The 24,561-nt window shown below is 39.2% G+C and overlaps 2 protein-coding genes across 2 annotated transcripts in view; both read left to right on the top strand.

The window, feature by feature from the left end:
• ARNT (aryl hydrocarbon receptor nuclear translocator) overlaps positions 1 to 213 on the top strand; it is a 66,585-nt gene extending 66,372 nt beyond the window's left edge. Inside the window, 1 exon segment of the mRNA XM_006900123.1 lies at positions 121 to 213. Coding sequence (XP_006900185.1) covers positions 121 to 213 — 93 coding nt within the window.
• A 3,127-nt stretch (positions 214 to 3,340) lies between these two features.
• CTSK (cathepsin K) lies at positions 3,341 to 18,630 on the top strand. The gene is made up of 8 exons (XM_006900124.1): positions 3,341 to 3,456; positions 4,885 to 5,005; positions 6,512 to 6,634; positions 6,721 to 6,876; positions 9,912 to 10,130; positions 13,841 to 14,006; positions 14,237 to 14,342; positions 18,531 to 18,630. The coding sequence occupies exons 2-8, from the start codon at positions 4,886 to 4,888 to the stop codon at positions 18,628 to 18,630; spliced, it is 990 nt and encodes a 329-aa protein (XP_006900186.1). The 5' UTR covers positions 3,341 to 3,456; position 4,885.
• The last annotated feature ends 5,931 nt before the right edge of the window (positions 18,631 to 24,561 follow it).

Genomic DNA, 24,561 nt, shown 5'->3' on the forward strand with positions numbered 1-24,561 from the left:
CAGCACAGCCGAGATTCTTTGGGGTCATAAACTATGGGACATGGGAGCTTTGGGAGGGAACTACAGTAAATGTAAGGATTCAAGTTGTGTGACCTAAACTTCCTCCTTTTTTCTTATTAGGAGATGCTATCCATGCTGGGAGACCAGAGCAACAGCTACAACAATGAAGATCAATTTCCTGATTTAACTATGTTTCCCTCGTTTTCAGAATAGAACTATTGGGGTGAGGATAAGGGGGTGGGGGAGAAAAATCACTATTTGTTTTAAAAAGCAAATCTTTTCTGTAAACAGAATAAAAGTTCCTCTCCCTTCCCTTCCCTCACCCCTAATATGTACCCCTTTTCCTTTCTGGCCTTTCCTAACCCTCCTGCCTCTCTGAGAGAACATTTATATATGCTGTGGAATGAATTCCCAGACTTTTGGGACCCTTCAAAAAAATTGAGGCTGGATAATGTAAAGGATACTTTTCCTCATGCCTCTTGACCAGTGTTTTGTGCAGAGATAATTTGTGCTATGATCACAGGTTAGGGTGATAGGTAAGAGGAACCTGAACACCCACTATTTGCCTTAGATACCATGGCATGTTTTTGGAAAGAAACAAAATAGGATGAAGGAGAAGAGAATTGTCCTCATATTTGAGGATCATGAAACACGGTAGATAAATATGGGATTTAGGAAGTGAGCATAGGCTCTTTCTGCTGCCTATGAGCAGTTCCTCTGGAAAGAAATTTGTGTTAGGGAAGGAGAAACAGTGTGTGAAAGGGGTATGTGTGTGTGAGAGAAGTGTGTATGTGTATGGATGTATTTCTTCCTTTTCTCCCTGTTAGGGAGTTATGCAAAATTTGTCCCAGAGTTTTATCTTTTGTCTTTTTGTGTGTTTTTTAAAGAGTCCTAAGGAGTTAACGCTCCCAGGTATTTCCACTTAGTATTGCAGCCAAAGAGCGTTAAAACTAAATGTCTTTGCTGCACTCACATCTATGCCCAGATAATAAGTAACTGTGAGCAAATGTATAAAGTCTTCTGTTTCTATGGTTGGTATCTCATCAAACTGGGTCATCCCTGCTTTTGGTGCTCTCACTGTGTACGGAAGATCTGCAAACATTACAGAAAGGAGCTGGCAAGATAAACACTTTGAGAAATCCTGGATGTGGCCATAAAGATAATGCTGCATTTTCTATCAGAATCACATATAATGTGTGTTCTGTAGAGCTTATTTCTGCATGGAAACTCAACTTCTTGGATGAATAATATGAGTAAAAAATTTCACTGTTGGGATGTAAACCAAATACCAAGCCCTCTTGCAAAATAGCTTCTTTTCATCCCATCCTCAGTATTTAGTCTGACAAGAAATGGAGATTTAGGTCTCATGCACCTGTAATTCTTTTCCTCTTTGCTCTCCCTCCAGTCTTCAGAGGGTACAATGGATTCATGTGATCACTGGGCCTGGCCTATCATCCCAACAGGCTCCCTTAGTAATTAATTATAGCCATATAAATGCAGATACAGGTTACTATCACCCTTTACCTTCCTCAGGTAACAATTATGTGTAACAGCCTTTTTTTTAAGTTGGTTTAGGCTAATATCTTAAGTGCAAAGCTGAATTAATAGAAGACATTTTAATGTAGCCATAGGGGACTGAAGAGCACAGGCGGCCTTGGAGAGGCGAAGGGAAGGTCATTTACTGAGGTTTCCCTCCCTTTTGTCTCCAGTCTGGTGCCAGGTAATGGAGTCAAAGTGGGGACAGTTTATTTTTTTATTCTATATGCACACATACAGTATACATATATATATTTATACCACAGTTGAAGAAACCAAAAAGTTGAGTTTCCAATGGAATCTTGTTTTTTAATAATCGACTGTTTTTAAATGTGATCAAGACTATAATGTACAGTTATTATGGGGTTTTGGGGAAGGGGAGGGGAGGGAGAAGATGCTCTGGGGGTTTTGTTTCTGCTCTTCCTTCAGGGTTTTATTTTTGATTTGTTTTCTTGTTGGCCATTTCTGTACTGCTGGCATCTGTGCTAAGCCTTACAGTGGCAAAAATAATGACATGTAGCAAAGATTTTAAAACAAAATATTTTTTCCTTTTGTAAAGTTTCTTGTGTTGTGTGATCTTGATTGCGGCTTATCATTCCTTTCCAGTTCCTAAACAACAAACACCCACATCTAGACAGATTCAAACAAAAATAAAGCACAGTGTGACTATCATTTCAGGAATCAGAAATCACAGGGCTTTGATCACTCAGCATCTTCCCTGTCAGTCTCCTCCTGATCATGACACATCTGAGTAAAATCATAAAATCAGAAGAGACCTTCTGACCAGAGGGGAATTGCCCAAGTCCTTGGGAGAGGGGCAAGAGCTGGGGTTTGAGATCATAAAGGCATCTCTGGGTGCCTTCTCCTAGAATGTTCTTTGAACTAAAAGGAGTTCAGAGTGGGGAACTTTAAGCCGTTTAGGTCTGGACCAGATTTCCCTTGAAGACCTTGTGATCAATTAGCATATATTACAAATCATATACATGCCTATGATTTTAAAAATCATGGATATTTCTAGGCAACTGAACTAGAAATGGAATTTAGAACCAAGTGTATTATCTGCTCTATACCTAGGAGTATCTTTTCCTCCTACTTGTATTAATAGAATAAAGTGTGGTTTGGACACTGAGCTAGTCTCCCATGATCTGTCACATGCCTGGATATTGGGGGAAGTGTTTGGAGAAGCTCATGTGACTAAACCCAGAGTAGGGATTTTAATAATTGAGACACAAAATGTTCATTAGGCATTCCACCATCTAAGAGTTTTAACCACAAAGGGTCACATGCAAGCCCGCCAGTGCTAATAGTAACCCAGAAGTGGATTTTGTTTTAGAACTGATTTTATCCAGACTTTCTGACACGGAATGTCCTTTTACAGCAAAGCTACCAGGCTACGTAGAAGCAATGACAATTTTCAGCCATCAGTTATAAATTATTTTAGAACCTGTAGCTTGCCTTTCATTACTCCTTCCCAGGCTTTTGTTTTTATTTCCTCATCTTTGAGATGCAGATTAGAGAGAATTTTGAAGACAGGCTTCAAAGTTGGTAGGATGGACAATAACAATTATTCTAAAACAGAAGCATGAGGAAGATGAGCCCTGTGCTGTTTTCCCTTTTACCCACCAAGAAGGTAAGCCCTGGCCTGAGCAGTGTGTTTTGAGATCTTGTTTGCTGCTAAGTACAGGCCAGTGGAACCCAGCTGATCTTTACCCATTTGCAAATCCACTCCCTCTTCCCCCTTTCCTAACCTTGTCAGCTTTTCTATCCCCGCCTCCCTTGTCTATCCAACTTTTCCAGCCGACTGCTGGAGCTGACTTCCGCAATCCTGATTGAATAAATCTAGCACCCCTAGTCCTACGCCCACATTAGAACCACACTTCCCTGCCGAAACCAGCCCAGAGAACAGATCCCCATTACCAGGTAATACTTTTCAACTTCCCAAATCTAATTGCTTATTGCTGCCAGTTTTCCATTTTAGGACTACTAGAGACGGAATGGCATGAGGATCAAAATGGACTTTGCTCTGTGGGTGAAAATAGATGCCCTTCTTAGGTTATTTCCTTGCTGGGGGAAAAAAAATCTGTCTGAAAATCTTTAGTATTCCTTGGTTTCTGTGTATGCATGAATGGTCTGTAAAAGCAGAAGATTTAGGAAATCTTTCACCCATCCCTTATGAATGTACTTTGTATAGTTTTCTGTCTTAGCCGAAAGGGTTAACTCACTAATAGGAAGGAGGGTGCAGGGGACGGATATCTGTCACAGTGCTTCCTACTCTTTGTGACATTTCAGAGCCCCTAATGCTCCCATAACTGAATGCCCAGAGCTGAGTTGGTTTGCAATAATTACACAAAAATACAAGTTCAGAAATTAACAAGCTGTTAAGACTCCAGATTGTAAACTTTTCTTAAAATAGAGGAAATGCATTTAAAAATCACTGCAAGAAATGAGAAAAACAAGAATGAAATGGGGGGTTTTGGGGGGATTTTTGGTTTTAAGAATGAAAAGTTTTGAATATCATAAAATACTGTTGTTTTCTTTTAATCTCTTCATTTTTTGTCAAAGCTCAGTTCTGAGGCTTTTTGTCCTGTGAGGCAACCACAGAAATTTTGTTGCTAGGAAAAAAGGAAAACCTCCCTGCCCACAGCAGCTGGTTGAGATTAAGGCTGCTTCCTGCCTACAGGGGAGGGAGAAGAGAAAAGAGGAAGACATACTTAAGCGAACAAGGAGTTAAGATAGTAAACAGAAAACGGGAAATATTCTCAACATTTATCTTGTCAAAACCTTGAATAGGAGCCTAAGAAATACAAACTAGAGTCAGGAGAAAAATTAATGCCTTCAAGAAATGGTCAGCAAAATTTGGCTGGAAACTATACTGCTACACCTTGCCTTGACCCTGTTGATACCCTCCTCCAAGCTTGCTGGGAACACCAGCAAAGACAAATACCAGCTCCATTCTGCGTGTCCAGTTTTGGCCCCATTTCTGGTGTTAGTTCAGGTGTCTGTTGATTGGACCTTTATAGATCAGAATTCTTGGAACCAAATGTGTTAGTACCCTAACTAAACCCAGGTTGCTCCTGTCTGTCAATATGAAAATTACCCACACTTTTGCCTAGTATAGAATCTAGGTTCTTCATTGCAGAGAGGAAGGTGTTCTACAGGTTCATGACCCTCCCCCATCCCGGATCATTGTGTATGTATGCAATTACCTGATGAAAGATTTTATTGGCTTCTCAAAGGAGTCTAAACCCACAAAGGTTCCTAGTCATCTGACTGGGAGTATGGCTTCAGATAGTTTGTTCATCTCAAGACAAGTTGTGAACTTCTTCCCTTCATTGTCCCTTCCCCCAGGATGTGGGGGCTCAAAGTTCTCCTGCTGCCCATGGTAAGCTTTGCTCTGTACCCTGAGGAGATACTGGACACCCAGTGGGAGCTATGGAAGAAGACCTACGGGAAGCAGTATAATAGCCAGGTGCCCTGGGACCTAGAGGGAAACATGGTGGGAGGGTTTGACCTGAGACTTTGCTAGTCCTTTTCTAACTTCAGGCTCTCTTCAATCTAAAAACCTTAACCACTTTAGGCAAGTATGCCACTATTCTTTAACTCTTAACATACAGTTTTCATTTTCATACTGCAACTCCCTATAAAACTCCGTCTTTGCTTTATATATTTATTGCCCTCCGTTTCTCTTTTGGGATACCTTCTCAGAGTAATGCTATTCATTTGTAATCAAGTTTTCTACAATCTCCCCCTAACTTTACATTCTATTGTTTGTTTATATGCTTTAATCATTAGAAATACTCTATGTTGAAAATTTTCTTAGACAACTAGGTCCTCATTTATCAAGCTCCATATTTTCTCAGCATCAGCTGCACTCTGTATATGTCAGCATTTTTATTTCCACTATGGTGGTTCTGTTTCTGTCAATCTAGCTTCCTACCTGCCTCCCCCTCCTCCCTCCTCTTACTATTTCACCATTGGTCTGTAATAAATGTTGACTGTTACTTACATCTCATTTAAATGATGATTTAGAGTAGTATTGTATTTATAGGTATTATTTATGAGTGGCTCTGCCTTTTTTTGTTTGTGGGGGTTTTTCCCCAGTATTTTTATTTTATACAGATTTACTTGGAAAGTTTGTAAACATTGTTTTTCACACCAGATCTTTCCCACTTCCTTTATCCACTCCTCCTTCCACCCATAAAATTGTACAACCCGATGATTAACCCTCTCTCCACCCATCCTCACCCCTCTGCTCCTGCACCCTTGGTTCTGTCTTTTGACTGATGGGTTACTATTGGAAGGATTTGAGTTCCAAGTTCAAAGACTGTCTCAGGGCAGTAATCTCAGGGGTTCCTCTAGTCTCCATCAGTCCAATAATTCTAATTTTTTAAAAAGCAGTTTAAGTTTTGTTCTGCCTCCCCCTCCCTCCCCCCAATCTGTCTGGCACCATCAACTCTGCTCCTGGTTGGAACACTCAGAAGTGATAGCTGAACATGATCTAGTTCAAGATGGTTATGTTGACTCTTAGTCCTAGACATTAGTTTCTTCTTTGAGCCTTTGATTTCCTTCTTTGTTAATCCTGAGTCAGAGACGAGTAGTTGTATCTTAGTTTGTTGCTTACAAGCTTTTAAGATCCCGGATACTACTCGCCAAACTAGAAATAGAACATGATCTTTATGAACTGGGTTATAACCAAGTTGTCACCAAATACTATGATTCTAAGTCCTTAGACCCAATAACCAAATCTTGTAGTGTGTTTGGTTTTATAGTCATAAATATGCCTTCATGTCCATTATTCTATTTATGAATACTTACTTCTTTTAATCTGCTCTTAATAACTCCTCGGTCCATTCCCTAACTTGATTGTAGATTCTTGGTTATAATGAGTTTCAGCTTTCCCCCTCAGATCTCCCCAATGTTAAAGATAATATATAATATTAAAGTCTGTGCCAGTATTGACTATGCTTTTGTATAGGTGGATGAAGTATCTCGGCGTTTAATTTGGGAAAAAAACTTGAAGTATATTTCCATCCACAACCAGGAGGCCTCTCTTGGTGTCCATACATATGAGTTAGCCATGAACCACTTGGGGGACATGGTGAGTTGAACCCCAGCTCCTGGCCCACATTCCCATTTGCCTTTGCTTTCTGTATATGCCTGATCTCTCCTTTTTCTTTGTTGTAGACCAGTGAAGAAGTGGTTCAGAAGATGACAGGATTGAAAGTACCCCCCTCTAATTCCCGCAATAATGATACCCTCTATATCCCAGACTGGGAGGGCAAAGCCCCAGCCTCCATCGACTATAGGAAGAAGGGCTATGTGACTCCTGTCAAGAACCAGGTACCTTCCTTTCTTCTGGACAGGAATGTGTGATCGGACACGGCCTCTTTGTCTGCTTCATTATCTTTGAAATAAGAAGGCATCAGGAATTAAGAAACATTTTCCTGTGCTAAATGGATAGACTGATCCATTATTATCTATTTACAGACATTTAGGTGGTTTCTGATTTTCCATTATTACAAATGATACTGCAGCAATCACCTCTTTGCATATATTTTGTGCACATACCTCTCCAAAGTGCTGAAGAGCAGTGGTGTCTCTCTGGAGACTAAGGTGCGTCTGATACAGGCCATGGTCTTCGCAATCACCTGTTATGCATCAGAGAGCTGGACAATGACCAAGGAGGATAGAAGGAGAACTGATGCCTTTGAGCTGTGGTGCTGGAGAAGAGTACTGAGAATACCATGGACTGCTAGGAAAACAAATAGATTTGTCCTGGAGAGGGTTAAACCGGGTGGCTCCTTGGAGGCAAGGATTCTGAGGCTCCGTCTAACTTACTTTGGACATGTAGTGAGGAGAGACCGGTCCTTGGAGAGGGACATCATGCTTGGGAGGGTGGAGGGACGGCACAGGAGAGGAAGGCCCTCTATGAGGTGGATTGATTCAGTGACTGGGATAATTGGGATGGGAGTGTCAGAGACAGTGCGATTGGCACAGGACAGAGCGGAGTTTAGGGCTGTTGTACATAGGGTCGCTATGAGTCGCAGGCGACTCGACGGCACATAACAACAAACAACATATAAATATGTATGCAAAAGAAATCCTAAAATTGGAATGAATCAGTTACAAAGAATCCCTTCCAAAAATGTTTTTACGATCTTACACTCTTACCAAGTGACAGTGTCCCCAGAACTTTTAACAGTGTATTGAATGAGCAAGTTGACAATTTAAAATTCACTAAACAAACACTATTTTTATTCCCCAGAACCGCAGTGAGTGCTGAACTGAATCAAGCCCAGGGTCATGGAGTCTATTCCAATTACTAGTGTCCCGTTAGCACAAAGCAGAACTGCCCACAGGGTTTCCAAGGTTGTAAATCTTCATAGATTTTTGACTGCTGTGCTACCTAGACTCCTGGGACAGTGTTCATGTTCGCTCACTGCCTTCAACTCTAGTGTGACTCAGAGCATCTCTTTAGGACAGATTGGATATGTCCTATCAGGTTTCCAGAGCTGTAAATCTTAACAGGAGGCGACTGACTCATCTTTTTCCTATGGAACTGGTAGTGGTTGACCCACTATACTGTCAGGGCTCCTTGGTACAGTACTAGGCTGTACATTTTCAAGGTGGCAAATTCTTAATCTGGGTCTCGAAGAAAGCATATTATTCTGGAAAAAAAAAAAGGGAAAGGAACAGGGGTAGGGTGGAGGTGGAAATCTGTCTAGTTGAACAAAAAAGGAGGCTTAGTTGCACAGGGGGTTAAGAGTTGGGCTGCCAACTGAAATGTCATCAGTTCGAATCTACCAGCATCTCCTCAGAAGGAAGATACGTCAGTCTTCTCTGGTAAAGGTTTTCCTACAGAATCACTGTGGGTCAGAGATGAATGACTCCACAGCAGTGAGTTTTCTTTGGGGCTGAACAGAGAGTAACAGTAATTGCTGTGAGCATTTTAAACAGAATTATTGTGGGCTATTGTTGTACATAGGGTCGCTATGAGTCGCAGGCGACTCGACGGCACATAACAACAACAACAACAAGAACATTGTGGGCTAACAGATGATGATGATGATGATGGCTGGATATAATTTGAATGTCATTAACACCAGTGAGATATATGTTATTAACGTTGGAAAAAGAACTCTGTTGGACTACTCTGTAGGGAGTTGCACAGCTAGCCTAAGACGGCACCTCTCTGGCCGTTCAACTTCACCAGCGGCTCCAGGGGAGAAAGTTGGGCAGTCTTCTTCCATGCACTTTACAACCTCCAGAAACTCATGAAGGGTCAGCAATGCGTTGGCTGCAAGTCCATTTGAAACTGTACATTTCAATGACATTACATTCAGAATATGTAGCCATCACCACCATATGTTTTCAAAACATTTCTGCTACTCTAAACAGAAATTCTATTCCCGTTAAACAATAACTTTCCATTTTCTGCTGTCTTCAGTCCCTACCAACCTCTAATCTAGTTCTCAAGAATTCACCTACTCTGGATATTTACTCTTATGAAATGAATAAATGAATCAGACATTCATTCTTTTGGGTTTGACTTCTTTCACTTAGCATGTTTTCAGGGCTCATCCAAATTGTAACAAGTATCGATACTTCACTCCTTTTTAATGGTTGAATAATGTTCCATGAGAGCACACTATTGGCATAGTCCTTAGGGAGTTGCACTACTAACCCAAAGGCTGCCTACCTCTCTCTGATGGTTCAAATCCACCACTGCTCAGAGAGAGATGGCCAGTCTCCTCCCATGCAGTTTACAGCCTCTTAAAACCTGCTGTAGGGTTAGCCTTGAGTCAGTTCCAACTCTACAGCAGTGGAGAAGAAAAAGAGATGGTGTAGGCTGCTCACCACTAACCAAAAGATCAGTGGTTCAAATCCATCAGCCATTTCATAGAACAAAGGTAAGGTCATCTGTTTCTGTTATAATCTGCAGCATCAGAAACTTAATGACAGGTTTCCATGAATCAGAATCAATTTAATGGCGGTGGTTTTTGATTGGTTACATGAGTGGAATCTTAATTTTCCCACCAAGCTCATTAAGTATATTGTTGTTAAAATCCAAAGAAGTAAGTAACTTGCCCAAAGTGACTTTAACTAGCAGGTAACCCAGGCAAACTGACTCCAAAGCAGATAATCTGCTCTGGTATTCATTATTGCAGCTAACAGTAACAAAATCTCTAACAATTGTCAGTAGCAAAAGAACAGCAGTGAAATGCAATAGTTGTTGAATGAAGGGACATAGGAATATTTCACATCAAAGGTGATATTTGTGCTGGAATTTCTACTATGCATGGAATTTCATCAGGAAGGTAGATGGAAGATAGATAAAGTGAACAATCATGATTGTTAATGTCTTTGTTTCTCAGGGACAGTGTGGTTCCTGTTGGGCTTTCAGTTCTGTGGGTGCCCTGGAGGGCCAACTCAAGAAGAAAACTGGAAAACTCTTAAATCTGAGTCCCCAGAATCTGGTAGATTGTGTGTCTGAAAACGATGGTTGTGGAGGAGGCTATATGACCAATGCCTTTCAGTATGTGCAGAGGAACCGGGGCATTGACTCTGAAGATGCCTACCCATATGTGGGGCAGGTAAGACAGCCTTACCCAGTTAGACAGTTTGGTAATAGTTCCTCTTTTCCCAACACAATATTTTGTACTGGCAATAATTCCATAAATCTTGTTTCCCATTATCCTAATTTGATGGAAAATATCCCACAGAGTATCAAAGATTGCTGTAGACTGATAAAAATTTAGAGCATTTAGCCTGCCACAACACTTGTCTGCCTTTCTGGCCCTGCAGGAAAAAACAGCAGGCTGATTTTCCTTAGACCTCTGTAGATCTGTGTAACCCTCTGTTAGTATCTTAACTCCTCTACTTCCACTGCAGGCTCTCAGTCCCATCTTGCTGCTTTCATGAGCCATGTATCTTTATTTCATATAATTTCAGTGTGAGTTTGAGGGACTCATTAAGCAAATTAATACATTAACATGCTAATGTATAAAATGAGACAAAATCAAGTTGCGTCATATTTATTGTCATTTTAGAGATGACAAATCTGCTTACCTCTTTTTTTTGAAGATGATTTCTTGGTAAAATACATTTTTAATTGAGATTTTAATGAAAATTTATAGAGAACATGGATTTCCATTCATTAATTATTGTATATTTTCTGCCCTGCCCACCTCTCCCCCACAGTTTGCTTTTCTCTTTGGAAAAAAAAATTCTTTCATTGTTGTACAATACCCCCCCACCCCCCTCCGCCCAGCCCAGTCTACTACTATGCAGCTCTTATTCTGGACTGTTGTCATGCAAATAATACCTCATCATATATTCCTTTTAAACAGTTCACTCCCTCATTTGTTTCAACAATGTACATTATCTATCTCCTCTTTCTTAGTTTTCCCCCAACCCCAATGTCAGTCCTATTTGGAAGGCGATATGGGGCTTTCTCAGAAAGTTGGAAATAGAAATTCTATTTGACCCAGCAATTCCACTACTGGGAATATACCCTAAAGAAACAAGAACTGCTGCCCAAGCAGATATATACACTCCCATGTTTATTGCTGTGTTGTTCACAATAGCAAAGAGATGGAAACAACCCAAGTGCCCATCAACAAAGCAATAGATAGAGAAGCTGTGGTATATTCACAAAATGGAATACTATGTAACACTGAAAAACAAGGAACTCATAAAATATTATCCAAAATGGGTGACCCTGGAGAACATTATGCTGAGTGAAATATCTCAGTCACAAAAGGACAAATACTGCATAATGCCAGTGTTATAAAACAGGACTCACTTCCTTTTTTGTAGAAGTCTTCTTTAGAAATAGGATTGATAGGGAGCTCTGATGGCTTAGTGACAGGAAGGTGAACTGCAGTCCCAGAGGTGTGCAGTTCAAATCCACCAGATGCTCTGCTGGAGAAGAGGGGACAGTCTCCTCCTGTACTAGTCAGATCCGATTTGACAGTACACACACACACAAATAATAAAATAAAAAAAAAGAAGAAATAGGATTGAAATCTTTTTACCTAAAAAGGAAAATATCTGAGGAATTTTTATATACATGGGGCTGATAGGTAATCTAATATGGGTCCTTTGTGAGAGGAGTTTTGGGAGCAGGGATCACAAGTTACTACAGTTTGGATAATAAAATGACACTAATATATGCTAAGCCATGTGCTTAAATGCTTTTTCTGATTTAATCCTAACTACAATCTTATAAGATAGATTTATTTTCACTTTATATATGAGCATATTGACACTTAGAGAAGATAAAACAGTAGTATCGTTAGATCCACACTACTAATTAACTATCATAGTCAAGATTTATCTACCAAGTCTATTTATCTACTGTGATGTGTGTGTATTACATTTGGAGATATATATATATATACACATACACATACATATATATATATATATATCTCCTATGCATATACATTAAGAAATGCATCAGAGTTGTAACCTTTCTCTATACCGATTCAATCTGCATGTGGAATAAATAATCTGAGAAACTCCACTTGGTGACGAAGAATGTGGAATCAGGATCAGAAGAAGACTCATCAATAACCTGTGTTAGACAGGTGACACAAATTGCTGAATGTGAGGAAGACTTGAAGCACTTGCTGCAGAAGATTTAAAAATACAGCCTTCAATATGGATTATATCTCAACATCAAGAAGAAAAAAATTCTCACCACTGGACCCATAAGTAACATGATAAATGGAAAAAAGATTGAAATTGTCAACAATTTCATTTTACTTGGATCCACAACACCCTTGGTACCAGCAGTCAGGGGACATACTACATCAGAAAAGTATTCATTTAGAGACCATTCCAAATTAATGGGGACCAGAGATTTCGTTTTGAGGACTAAGGTACACCTGATTCAGGCCATGGTCTTTTCAATCACTTGCTATGCATCTGCGAGCTGGACAGAGAATAAGGATGATGGGAAAATAATGTATGCCGTAGAGATATGGTCTTGGAGAGGAATACGAAATATCCCATGGACTGCCAAAAGAACAAACAGATATGTGTGGAGAAAGTACAACCAGAGTGCTCCTTGAACATAAAGATGACAGAGCTTCAATCTCAAACTCTGGGGATGTTGCTAAGAGAGACTGCTTATTCTTAGACATCATGCTTAGAAAGGCAAAAGAGAGAGAAGAACCCTGGACAAGATGTAATGCCATAGTGAATGTAGCAATGGTTTTATGTGTGATAGAGGTTACAAGGATAGCCTAGGATAATACAGGGTTCAGATCTGCTGTTCATAGGGTCACTATGAGTCACACTCAACTTGATGACACCTAACAACAACCACCTATGCTTATATATCTGCCTTTCTTTACTAGAATATAATACCTTGAACAGAATGTCTGAATTTTTATGTATGTGCATGTTCACATCTGCTAAATAATTGCTTAAATATTTTTCTTTTTCTTCTTATTATTTTTTTGTGTGTGTACCGTCAAATTGGATCTGACTGATACAGGAGATTGTTCCTCCTTCTCCAACAGAGCTTCTGGTGGATTCAAACCATGCACCTCTGGGATTGCAGTGTAGCTTCTTGCCACTAGTCCACCAGAGCTCCCTAATTACTTAAATATGTTAATACTTTGTATGCTCTCCTAAGCATATAAGAAACCTCCTCTGTTCACATTTTCACCAATATGTTTATCTGGATTTTCATTTCTTCTTCAGTGAATTGACATATTTATGTTGCCCATTTTTAATTTGGTTGTTTTCTCTTTCTTATTTTGATAAGTTTAAAAAATATTTTTATATTGATTCTATGTGTGCTGTAGGTTGAGGTTTGCCTGTTGCCCTCTTTATAATCCTTTTGTCCAGGAAGGTTTTTTATTTTAATGCAATATAATGATTTTTCTTCCTTTGCAATTTATTGCCTTTTAGAAATTCCATAGCAGTGAATTTTAGTCATTCATATGAAATGATGCCTGATGTAATATAATACTCATTAGTGTAAATTACTAAATAAATCCATTTCAGTGAATACTCAGCAGCCTACATAGGAAATTCACTTCAATGCATCCTCATGGCAATGGCATAACAAAACAATATTTTGCAAATTTCACCCCATTTTTGTCCCTTGTTAGTGATTTTTTTTTAGTAGTTAGGCATGTAAGACAGAGAAAATGGAGGCTGCACCACTCTCTCATCACAAAAAACTTTCTTCAAAGAGTTCTGAGTATACAATTTTCAAAATAGTGAATACAAAAATTCATATTTGAACTCTGGGGCTCCTGCCTTGTACCAATTCTGTTTCTTCCAGGATGAAAGTTGCATGTACAACCCAACAGGCAAGGCAGCTAAATGCAGAGGCTACAGAGAAATCCCGGAAGGGAACGAGAAAGCCCTGAAGAGGGCCCTGGCCCGAGTGGGACCCATCTCTGTGGGTATTGATGCAAGCCTATCCTCTTTCCAGTTTTACAGCAAAGGTAAGGAGCTGTTCTCATAAAGCTTCATCTTTTATGATGTATACTGAATATTATCAGGACTTAGTGTTTCTATTCAGACTGAGCCTTCCAGAGAGAAAGGAGTTGCTAAAGCAACTAGCTGCCACCAGTGTTCTGATTGAGTCAGAAGTCTACAGAGGATCTTCTACAAGCAGGGACCACAGGGAACCTTTGAGTTCCAGAGAATCTTACCTTGATCGTTTGTTTTCTAGGTGTGTATTATGATGAAAACTGCAATGGTGATAATGTGAACCATGCTGTTTTGGCAGTGGGATATGGAATGCAGAAAGGAAAGAAACACTGGATAATTAAAAACAGGTAACTATAGAAACAATACTTTTGCTACTTAGTCAAACCCTTACCACTTAACCTTCCCTGAAACTCTCCTTTCCTCTCTCCCGATGCCAAAGAAAGTTCACAAAATGTTTCCGTTCCACATTTCACTTTGTTGTTGTTGTTGTTTACTGTTGAGTCGGAACCAATCCGTAGCTGACCCTCCAGCAGGTTTTCAGAGGCAGGTAATCACTGGGGAGGAGATGGCCCAGCATGTGTTGGACAGCTGCTGCACGCACAAGGGCTTCTGCTCAGTGCTTAGCCACATAGGCAATTGAATGCACAAGATTCCTGACCAAACATATCATAATAATGTGCTACCAAGAATGAGCGGAAACTTTGGAGTAAGATACTTCTTCTTTTTATCTTTTTATCTAATATGATAGTTTCTCATGGAAATCTCATCATCAAGCTCTTCTTAAGCAGTAGGAGAACAATGCCAAAATTTAATATCCTCTTGTGCAACTTTTTTCCCTTCTAGGTACACATAGCATAGGTATAGGAGCCTGCCCAAACTAAAATCTGTGAAATGATTTAGAAATTTTTAGAAACTTTTAGAAATTATTTAGGAACTTGGTTCTTCCTTGTTTGTCAACACCAGCCTGGAAGCAGCATTGATTACATTTTTTGCCCTTGGTGCCCACCAAATATTAAGAGTCCAGGCCTTTGGATAGTTCACAAATTAATGCAGTGATACCGAATGAGAGCTGCTAGCTAGAGAGCTAATAATGTAGAAGTTGAGGATAAGAATTGTTGATATGATGGTCCCATTTCAGGGTTGGCCTGAGTAGCCTTTATGAGAAGTACCTGCCTCACAACTCTGTCTAGAGTTTTCCCTTTCTTAACTTCCAGCCACACATACTTATTCCATCTTGTCCTGATTAGGTACCAAGGGTGGAGACAGTATCGAAGATAACTGGGAGGAAAAGGGGCAAATCCAGGTAGGATCTGGATCTTCGAGAGACCCTGCAGAAGGGTATCCAGGATAGAGACAAATGAAATGTATAGGTAATTAGAGAACTTACTTCTTGTGGATGGAATCATGAAAACAATTCAGGAAGAATATATAATTACCTTCTCTTTCTTCCTTTTTCACAATATTGTACTTCAGGATAGAACTTGAGATTAACTTTTTTACTATGAATGCAACACCTGTTTTCCATTCCTGCCATACTATACCATATCCGATTCATCTTATTCAAAATGGTCAAAGCTAATCCATCTCCTCTCACTAATGTCTGGTATGTTGATGTTCATGTATTCCACTTCATTTTTCACAACTTCTAGTTTTCAAATATTCAAGCTACATCCATGTTCAAATTATTAAATGATAATTTCAGTTCAAGTTATATCCTGAAATACAATGTTGTGATTGATAGTATATTATACGTAAGTATACAAGGAAATCCTGTTAATATGAGTATTATTCAAATATGTGCTCCTATATCAAGAGCCAAAGAAGAAGAAATTGAAAATTTTTAACAAATCTTGCAGTTTGAAGTGGACTGATGACATTTGTAGAAAAAGTTGTTGGAAAGCTCAATATCAGAAGTTAAAACTAGGCTCAGGGTGGGCTGTGAGTCACGCCATCAGTTACTCATGTGCAAGTTCAAATTGAGGCCAAAGAAAATGAAAATCAGTCCATGAGAACTAAAATATGATCTTGAGTCTATTCCATCTGAATTTCAAAATTATCATAATAATAGGTTTGAAGCATTGAACCCAATGATCGAAGACCAGATGAGCTGTGGGATGACATTGAGGATATCCATGAAGAAACCAAAAAGTCATTGCAAAGACAGAAGAGCAAGAAAAAACCAAAATGGATGTGAGAAGAGACTTTTAAAATTGCACTAGAGTATCCAGAAGCCAAAACAAAGGGAAAACATGGCGAAGTAAAAGAGCTGAACAGATGATTTTAAAAGGCACCTTGAAAGCAAAATATTTTAATAAAATGTGCAGAGAGTTTGAATTAGAGAATGCAAAGGGAAGAACTCTTAAGTTTTAAAGCTGAGAAATTAAAAATGTAAGCCTCAAGTCACAATATTGAAAGATGCTATGGGTGATATATTGAATGACCCAGAAAGCATCAAAAGAAGTTGGAGGGGATATACAGAACTCATTGTACCAAAAAGAACTGACTGACACTGAAAAATTTCAGGAAGTGCTATATGAGCAGGAGTCAATGGTTGAAGGAGGAAGTTGAAGCTGCCTTGAAGACATTGGCAAAAATAAGGCTTCAGGCATCAATGGGATAACAGTTGACTTGCATGCACTCACCAGTCTATCCCAGGAAATTTGGAGGACAGCTGTCTGGCCAGTGGATTGGAAGAGGTCCATATTTGTTCCCATTCCCAAGTAAGGTGCTCCAATAGAATGTGGAAACTATCAAACAATATAATTAATATCACGTGCAAACAAAATACTGCTGAACATCATTCAAAAACAGCTATAACAGTACAGGAATTGCCAGAAGTTCAAGCAGGATTTAGAAGAGGCCCTGGCACCAGGGATATCATTGATGATGTCAGATGGATCCTGGATGAAAGTAAATACCAGAATAATGTCTGTTTGTGCTTTATTGACTATGCAAAGACATTTGTGTGGATCATAACAAGTTATGGTTAACATTGAGTACAATGGAAATCCCAGAACATTCAATTGTGTTTAGATGAAATCTGTTCCTAGTCCAGTAGGCTGTTGTGTGAACAGAGCAAGGGTACACTACATGGTTTTAAATTAAGAAAGGAGTGTTTCTCCATTCCTATTCAATCTGTATGCTGAACAAATTATACGAGAAGCTGGACTGACTGTATGAAGAGGAATGTGGCATCAGGATTGGAGGGAGATTCATCAATAACCTGCGTAATGCAGATGACACAACCTTGTTTGCTGAAAGTAGGGAGGACTTGAAGCACTTTTTGTAAAAGATCAAGGAATACAGCCTCAATATGGATTGCATCTCAATGTCAAGAAAACAAAGATTCTTACCACTGGACTAATAGACAAAATCATGATAGATGGAGAAAAGATTGAAACTGTCAACAACTTCATCTTACTTGGATCCACAGTTAACACCGTTGGTACCACCAGTCAGGAAATCAGGAGATGTATTGCACTGGGAAAGTCTCTAGTTAGGGACCTCTCCAAATTATTGAGGAGTAATGTCAGTTTGAGGACATGGTCTGATTCAGGCCATGGTCTTTCCAGGCACATGCTTATGCATCTGAGAGCTGGACAGTGAATAAGGATGACAGAAGAATTGATGCCTTTGAGTTGTCATGTTGGAGAAGAGTGGCGAACATCCCATGGACAGCCAAAAGAACAAACGGATTTGTCTTGGAGAGGGTGCAACCAGAGTGCTCTTTGAAAGCAAAGGTGATAAGGCTTCATTTAATATACTTCGAGCATGTTGCTAAGAGGGACATTCCTTGGAGAGGGACATGATGCTTGAAAAGGTTGAGGGTTGGTGAGTGAGAGGGAGACCCTCCACCAGGTGGATTGAAATGGTGACTGCCTCATGGAGTCTATTGTGTAAAGAAGTATGAGGATGGCGCAGGAGAGGCCAGGATTCAGATCTGTTGTTCATAGGGTCATTATGGGTTGTACTCGATTTGACGACACCTAACAACAACTCCCTTTCAACACTTACTTTTGTTAGCAATCTCCTTTACTCGTAAGAGTGTCATTCATCTCTCCTACTTTCCTGCCTCTGTTGCTTATTTCATGCCTTTCCTCTTGTGTCCCATTTCCCCATGTTCGTATTTCATCTGTCAAGCTGTTACAGGAAGCCTTTTCTGATGTCCTTGATCAGAAGCTGTCTCTCCACCTTTGAGTACTATAGCATTATGTCCTCTCTCTGTGCCTTTAAACCTTTCCCCTCCCCCACTTTATTTTTCTTTTATATATTGGTTTGCATACATTTGTATACATAACTTTGGGTAACATTCATGTACACTGCATTTCACACATTTCCACAATCACTATTGGTCTATGCCCACTATTATCCATTGGATCTTTTCTAATTCTTTCATGCTTCCCCTATAAACTACTTAGAGGTAAAAATTACTTACTCATTTTTGTAGCTTACTGGTATCTAGCCCAATACTCCGTGTTTTCATGAATAAATGAACTTGGGAGTACTAAAAGTATTTTTCTCTGTTGATCCTACAGCTGGGGAGAAGAATGGGGAAACAAAGGCTATATTCTCATGGCCCGGAATAAGAACAACGCCTGTGGCATTGCCAACCTGGCCAGCTTCCCCAAGATGTGACGCCCATCATCCCTGCCCTGCCCTTCCATTCTTTCCATGATGGTGCATTGTACAGGTGTATTTTGAAAGGGAGTTAGTGTGCCTTTTCTCATGGAGGTGTATTCTGTTTCCCTATTCATGCTTCAGATACACTCCCCCACTTCTCTCTCAGCATCTTTCCTTGAGACCACTATGGCCAGAGCAGGAATTTCCCTGGCTGCTATGCATTCTTTGACTGAGAGGTGTGATCACAGCCTGCCCCACATGTGTTGTCCTCGGCTGATGCTGGTCATCTAAACAACTTTAGAGTGGACAGATTCTCATTGAGTGGGTCTCGTTAGCCCCAGATGACTAAAGGTAACATGATTTCTCAGTCGCTAAGTTCCATTTTTCTAATCATCAAAAATGTCTTGTGTTTTTTTACCCCAATTTATAAATCTCTTCATAAATGTTTGTTAGAAGTCTCCGTGATACTCGAAGTGTGTTTCTTTTTCCTTCTCTTGAATTTTTTTAAAATAAATATTTATCTCTTGTCTTCATTTTAATAAATTACTATTTAATTCACATTCATTTTGTGTCAGGTCCTCTGTAAGGTGCTGAGGCACAGGCTGAATAGAGCATTCCCTGTCCTTGTTGTCTCCTTTTGGTCAGAGATACTGTCACATTAAGCACTCATTCCAGTTCATTTATTCATTTCTTTAATCAAAATTTATTAAATATTTATACTTTACTAAGAATTTTCCTCACTTTCAGGGATCAGATGAACTTAACCCTGATTTTTGAAGAATACACAATCTAGGGGACTCGAGAGCAGGTCAAGGTCCACAGTTAAGATTTATACAAAGTGCTATGAGAATGTAGAGGTGGAAGGACCTAACTTCAGGGAGAAATTGATAATGATAAAGAGTACTATTAAGTATAAAACTGATGGTAAAACAGAGAAATATTTTTGTGGCTGCCTTTAGGGAGATCTTTAAAAATATCCAAATGTACTTTTTAGTAAGGAAATCAAAGACCCAATTGGATTAGGAAAGTCAGCTGTCAGTGGCCTCTCCAGAGTGCTGAAATGCAAAGATGTCAATCTAGAGACTAAGGTGCACCAGATCCAGGCTATGGTCTTTGCAATTACTTGCTATTCATCAGAGAACTGGACAATGAATAAGGATGACAGAAAACTAATTGATGCCTTTGAGTTATGGTGCTGGAGAAGAGTATTGAACATGCCATGGACTGCCAAGTGAACAAATAGGTCTGTCCTGGAGAGGATGAAACTACGTTGCTCTGTGGAGGCTAGGATTTTGAAGCTCCATTTCACATACTTTGGACATGTTGCTAGGAGGGACCAGTCTTTACAGAAGGACATCATGCTTGGAAGGCTGGAGGTACAGTGAAGGAGGGGAAGACCTTGCATGGGATGGACTGACACAGTGACTGGGGTAATAGATGGAGGTGTGTTGGAGACAGGAGATTAGACGGGATAGGACAGGGTTCAGAGCTATTGTACATATAGGGTCACTATGAGTCGCAGGCTACTCGGCGGCACATAACAACAACAGCAATGTAACGTATTTTCTGAAGTTCTACAACTTAAAAGTTCATTGTCTCCAAAAGTAGAAATTGTAAATTTTTTCTACTAATGAGTTTCAATGAGTCTTTTAAATTTTTTTATTTTATTCTGTTGAGAATATATACAATAAAACATAAACTAATTCAGCTGGTTCTACATGTACAGTTTAGTGACATTGGTTTTATTTTCTGTGTTGTGCAAGCATTTCACCTTCATTTTCTGAGTTGTTTCTCCCTTACACAAACTCACTACTTCCAGCAGTTCCTGTGTACTTCCTCCAGTTACTGTTGTCAGCATGATTCCATATTGATGAATATTAAAAGAGCAGAAGCTTAAGGTGAACAATCTTTACTAGTTGAACTAAATTATTACTTGGTTTCAAAAAGGCTTCAGGGGATATTCTGGCTTAAGGTTAAAGAGTATTTCAGGGAAATAATTTCAGGAAGTTCATCCAAATTCCATGACTCTGGAAAGTCCAAAGTCCATGAGAATCTGACATTCTGTTATGCATTTCTCCCTTTCTAGCAAGTTTTGATTTGAAAAGAACTGCTGGCTAATAATCAGCATGTTTGTTTCGCTATTTTCCCCAAGTATTTATGGAGTGCCAGTGATTACCACTGCTGCAAAGAGTTCACATTTATTTAATGCTTACTTTTTTTGTTTGTTTGTTTTGGGGTTTTTTTCTTTTTTTATTAATGATTTTTTAATATAACATATTTTTTTACAGTATATTCTTTCCATTTAATATTTCCCCCATTCATTCATTGTTGCACATTTTCCTCCCTGCCCACACCTCCCCCCAGTTCGTTTTTCTCTTTGGAGAAAAACAAAATATTCTTTGTTATACAGTCCCCCCCCCAGTGCACAGTCCACTTAAATATGCATTTCTTTTTCTGTAGTCTTGGCATGAAAATAATACCTAATCCTATATTCCTTTTTTTTAACCCTCTTTTCACCTTTATTTTTTTTAAGATTTATTATTATATTATTCATTTTTAATGAAAGTTTACAGATACTTTGGATTTCTATTTTTTCCTTGTTGCACTTTCCTCCCTGCCCACCCCTCCCCCCAGTTCCTGCTTCTCTTTGAAAAGTAAAAGAAAAATTCTTTCATTGTTATACAGTCCCTTCCCCCAAGTCCATTCCTCTATTGCAGCCTTCTTTCTGGACTCCTGTCATGACAATAATACCTAATCATACATCCCTTTTAAACAGTTCTCTCCCTCATCTGTTTCAATGCAGTATACATAATTTATCACCTTTTTCTCAGTCTCCCCGACCCCGATGTCATTCTCGTTTTACAGCAGTGGCACTATGGAGTATTTGTTCTTTTGTGACTGAGATATTTCACTCAGCATAATGTCCTCCAGGGTCACCCATTTTCTATAATATTTCATGACTTCTTTGTTTTTCAACGCAGCATAGTATTCCACTGTGTGAATATACCAGAGCTTCTCTATCCAGTCGTTTGTTGATGGGCACTTAGGTTGTTTCTAACTCTTTGCTATTGTGAACAAAGTCACAATAAACATAGGTGTGCATATATCTGCTTGGGTGGCAGTTCTGGTTTCTTTGGGGGGTATATTCCCAGTAGTGGAATTGCTGGGTCAAATGGTATTTCTATTTGCAACTTTTTTTTAAAAAAATTTATTATTCTGTGTGTGTGCATATAACCATCAAATCACATCTGACTGGTACAGGAGGAGATTAACCTTCCTTCTTCAGCAGAGCATCTGGTGTATTCAAACCACATTCCTCTGGGATTGTAGTGCAGCTTCTTGCCAGTAGGCCACCAGAGCTCCCTTATTTGCAACTTTTAAAGAAAGCATCATACTGCCTTCCATCGTGATTGCGCCATTTTATACTCCCACCAACAGTGAATAAGGGTTCCAATTTCTCCACAACCTCGCCAGCATTTGTTCTTTGCTGTTCTGTTAAATTTTGCTGTTCTTACTGGGATGAGATGATATCTCATAGTTGTTTTGATTTGCATCTCTCTTAGAGCTAGGGGTTTTGAACATTTCTTCCTGTGTTTGTGTGCCATCTGAATGTCTTCTTTGGTGAAGTGTCTGTTCATATCCTGTGCCCATTTTTCAAATGGGTTGTTTATCTTCTTGTAGTGCTTGAGTATTTTATAAATCCTAGATGTAAGTCCCTTATCTGACTTGTCATACCAAATATTTTTTCCCAGTCTGGCTTCCCTTTTTACCCTGTTGGAGAAATTTTTGGATGTGCTTAGGGATTTGATTCTTAGAAGGTCCCGTTCATCTATTTTATCCTCTCCTGGTTGTAGATTTTTCAGGATGCTTGGAAGACTGTTTATGTTGTGGATTAGGACTTCTAGAGTTATTCCAAGCTTTTCTTTAATGAAGTTTATAGCCCTTGGTTTTAGTCCTAGGTCCATGATCCACATCCACTTTGAGTTGGGTTTTGTGTAAGGAGTGAGGTGTGGATCTTGCTTGAGCTTTCTGCAGATAGCTTATTTTCCAGTTTTGCCAACATCATTTGTTAAAAAGGCTCTCGTTTCCTTACTTAACTGATTTTATCTCCTTGTAAAAAATCAGTTGACCATAGGTTGATGGGCTGATTTCTGGATTCTCTGTCTGTCATTGTACCAGTACTACTCTGTCTTTGACCACCACGGCAGTATAGTAGGATTTGAAATCAGGGAGTAAGATACCTCCTACCTTATTTCCCTTCTTAAGGAGTTTTTGCTTATTCAGGGCCTCTTTGCGTTCCAAATGAAACTAAAGATTGCCTTTTCGATCTTGTTGAAGAATGGGATTAGTATTTGTATTGGGATTGCATTGAACATGTAAATTACCTTTGGTAGTATTGTCCTTTTCACAATATTGAGTCTTCCAACCAAGCGCAAGGAACATTTTTACATTTCTCCAGGTCTCTTTTTGTTTCTTGTAGTTATGTTTTATAATTTTCTTTAAATAGATCCTTTGTACTTCTGGTTAGATTTACTCCCAAGAATTTAATCTTGTGATTAGCTATTGTGAAGGGTATTGTTTTTCATAGCTCCAGCTCTGTACTTTCTTTGTCACTGTAGAGAAATCCAACTGATTTTTGTATGTTGATCTTTTAAGTATTTCTGTCCCTCATCTGTTTCCATGCAGTATACATTACTTATCCCCTCTTTTCTTAGGTTCCCACCAACCCTGATGTCAGTCTCATTTTACAACAGTGGCACTATGCAATATTTGTCCTTTTGTGACTGAGATATTTCATTTAGCATGATGTTCTCCACGGTCACCCATTTTGTATAATATTTCAGGAATTCTTTGTTTTTCAATGCAGCATAGTATTCCATTGTGAATATACCAGAGCTTCTCTATCCATTCATTTGTTGATGGGCACTTAGGTTGTTTCTAACTTATTGCTGTTGTGAATAAGGCCGCAGTAAACATGGGTGTACATATATCTGCTTGGGTGGAAGTTCTGGTTTCATTAGAGTATATTCCCAGTAGTGGAAATACTGGGTCAAATGTTATTTCCATTTGCAACTTTTTGAGAAAGCATCATACTGCCTTCCATAGTGGTTGTACCATTTTATACTCCCACAAACAGTGAATAAAGGTTCCAGTTTCTCCATAACCTTGCCAGCATTTGTTGTTTGCTGCTCTTTTGAATTTTGCTATTCTTACTGGGGTGAGATAATATCTCATAGTTGTTTTGATTTGCATCTCTCTTAGAGCTAGGGATTTTGAATACTTCTTCATGTGTTTGTTCACCATTTGAATGTCTTCTTTGGTGAAGTGTCTGTTCATATCCTGTACCCATTTTTCAATTGGGTTGTTTACCATTATCTTGTTGTGGCATAATGCTTACTTTCATATGCAAAAAAATATTTTGTGCATAAAATATGTATTGTTGATTGCTGTCAAGTCGATCATGACTCATAGCGACCCTATGAACAAAAAGTGCTGAAGCCTTTCTATAATTATCATCATTTCTTCATAGAGTTTCTAGAGGCATGTGGTTTAGGAAGTGGATGCCACTTGTGCTTCCAAAAATATGTATTATTATATTTAATACTACCTGTCCTGGAGAGGGTGAAACCAGGCTTCTACTTAAAGACAAGGATTTTCAAGTTCCATCTGACCTACTTTGGACAAATGGCCAGGGAGGGCCAGTGCTTGAAGAGCGACATCATACTCAGAAGGGTGGAGGAGTAGTGCAGCAGAAGAGGATCCTGGATGAGATGGATTGAGTGACTGGAGTATTAAGGGTCACTATGAGTCATAGGTGACTCAACAGCACATAACATCAGGAAGATGAAAAAATAAGATATGGCCCTGGTTCAGCAATTTTGTATAATAGTGTGATACATAGACATATGAAGAATAATACATAGTGAAATAAATATGTATTATGCA

This window comes from Elephantulus edwardii, unplaced genomic scaffold (genome assembly GCF_000299155.1).
Source record: "Elephantulus edwardii isolate Elephantulus edwardi_28Jun2011 unplaced genomic scaffold, EleEdw1.0 scaffold00273, whole genome shotgun sequence".
Lineage (NCBI taxonomy): Eukaryota > Metazoa > Chordata > Mammalia > Macroscelidea > Macroscelididae > Elephantulus > Elephantulus edwardii.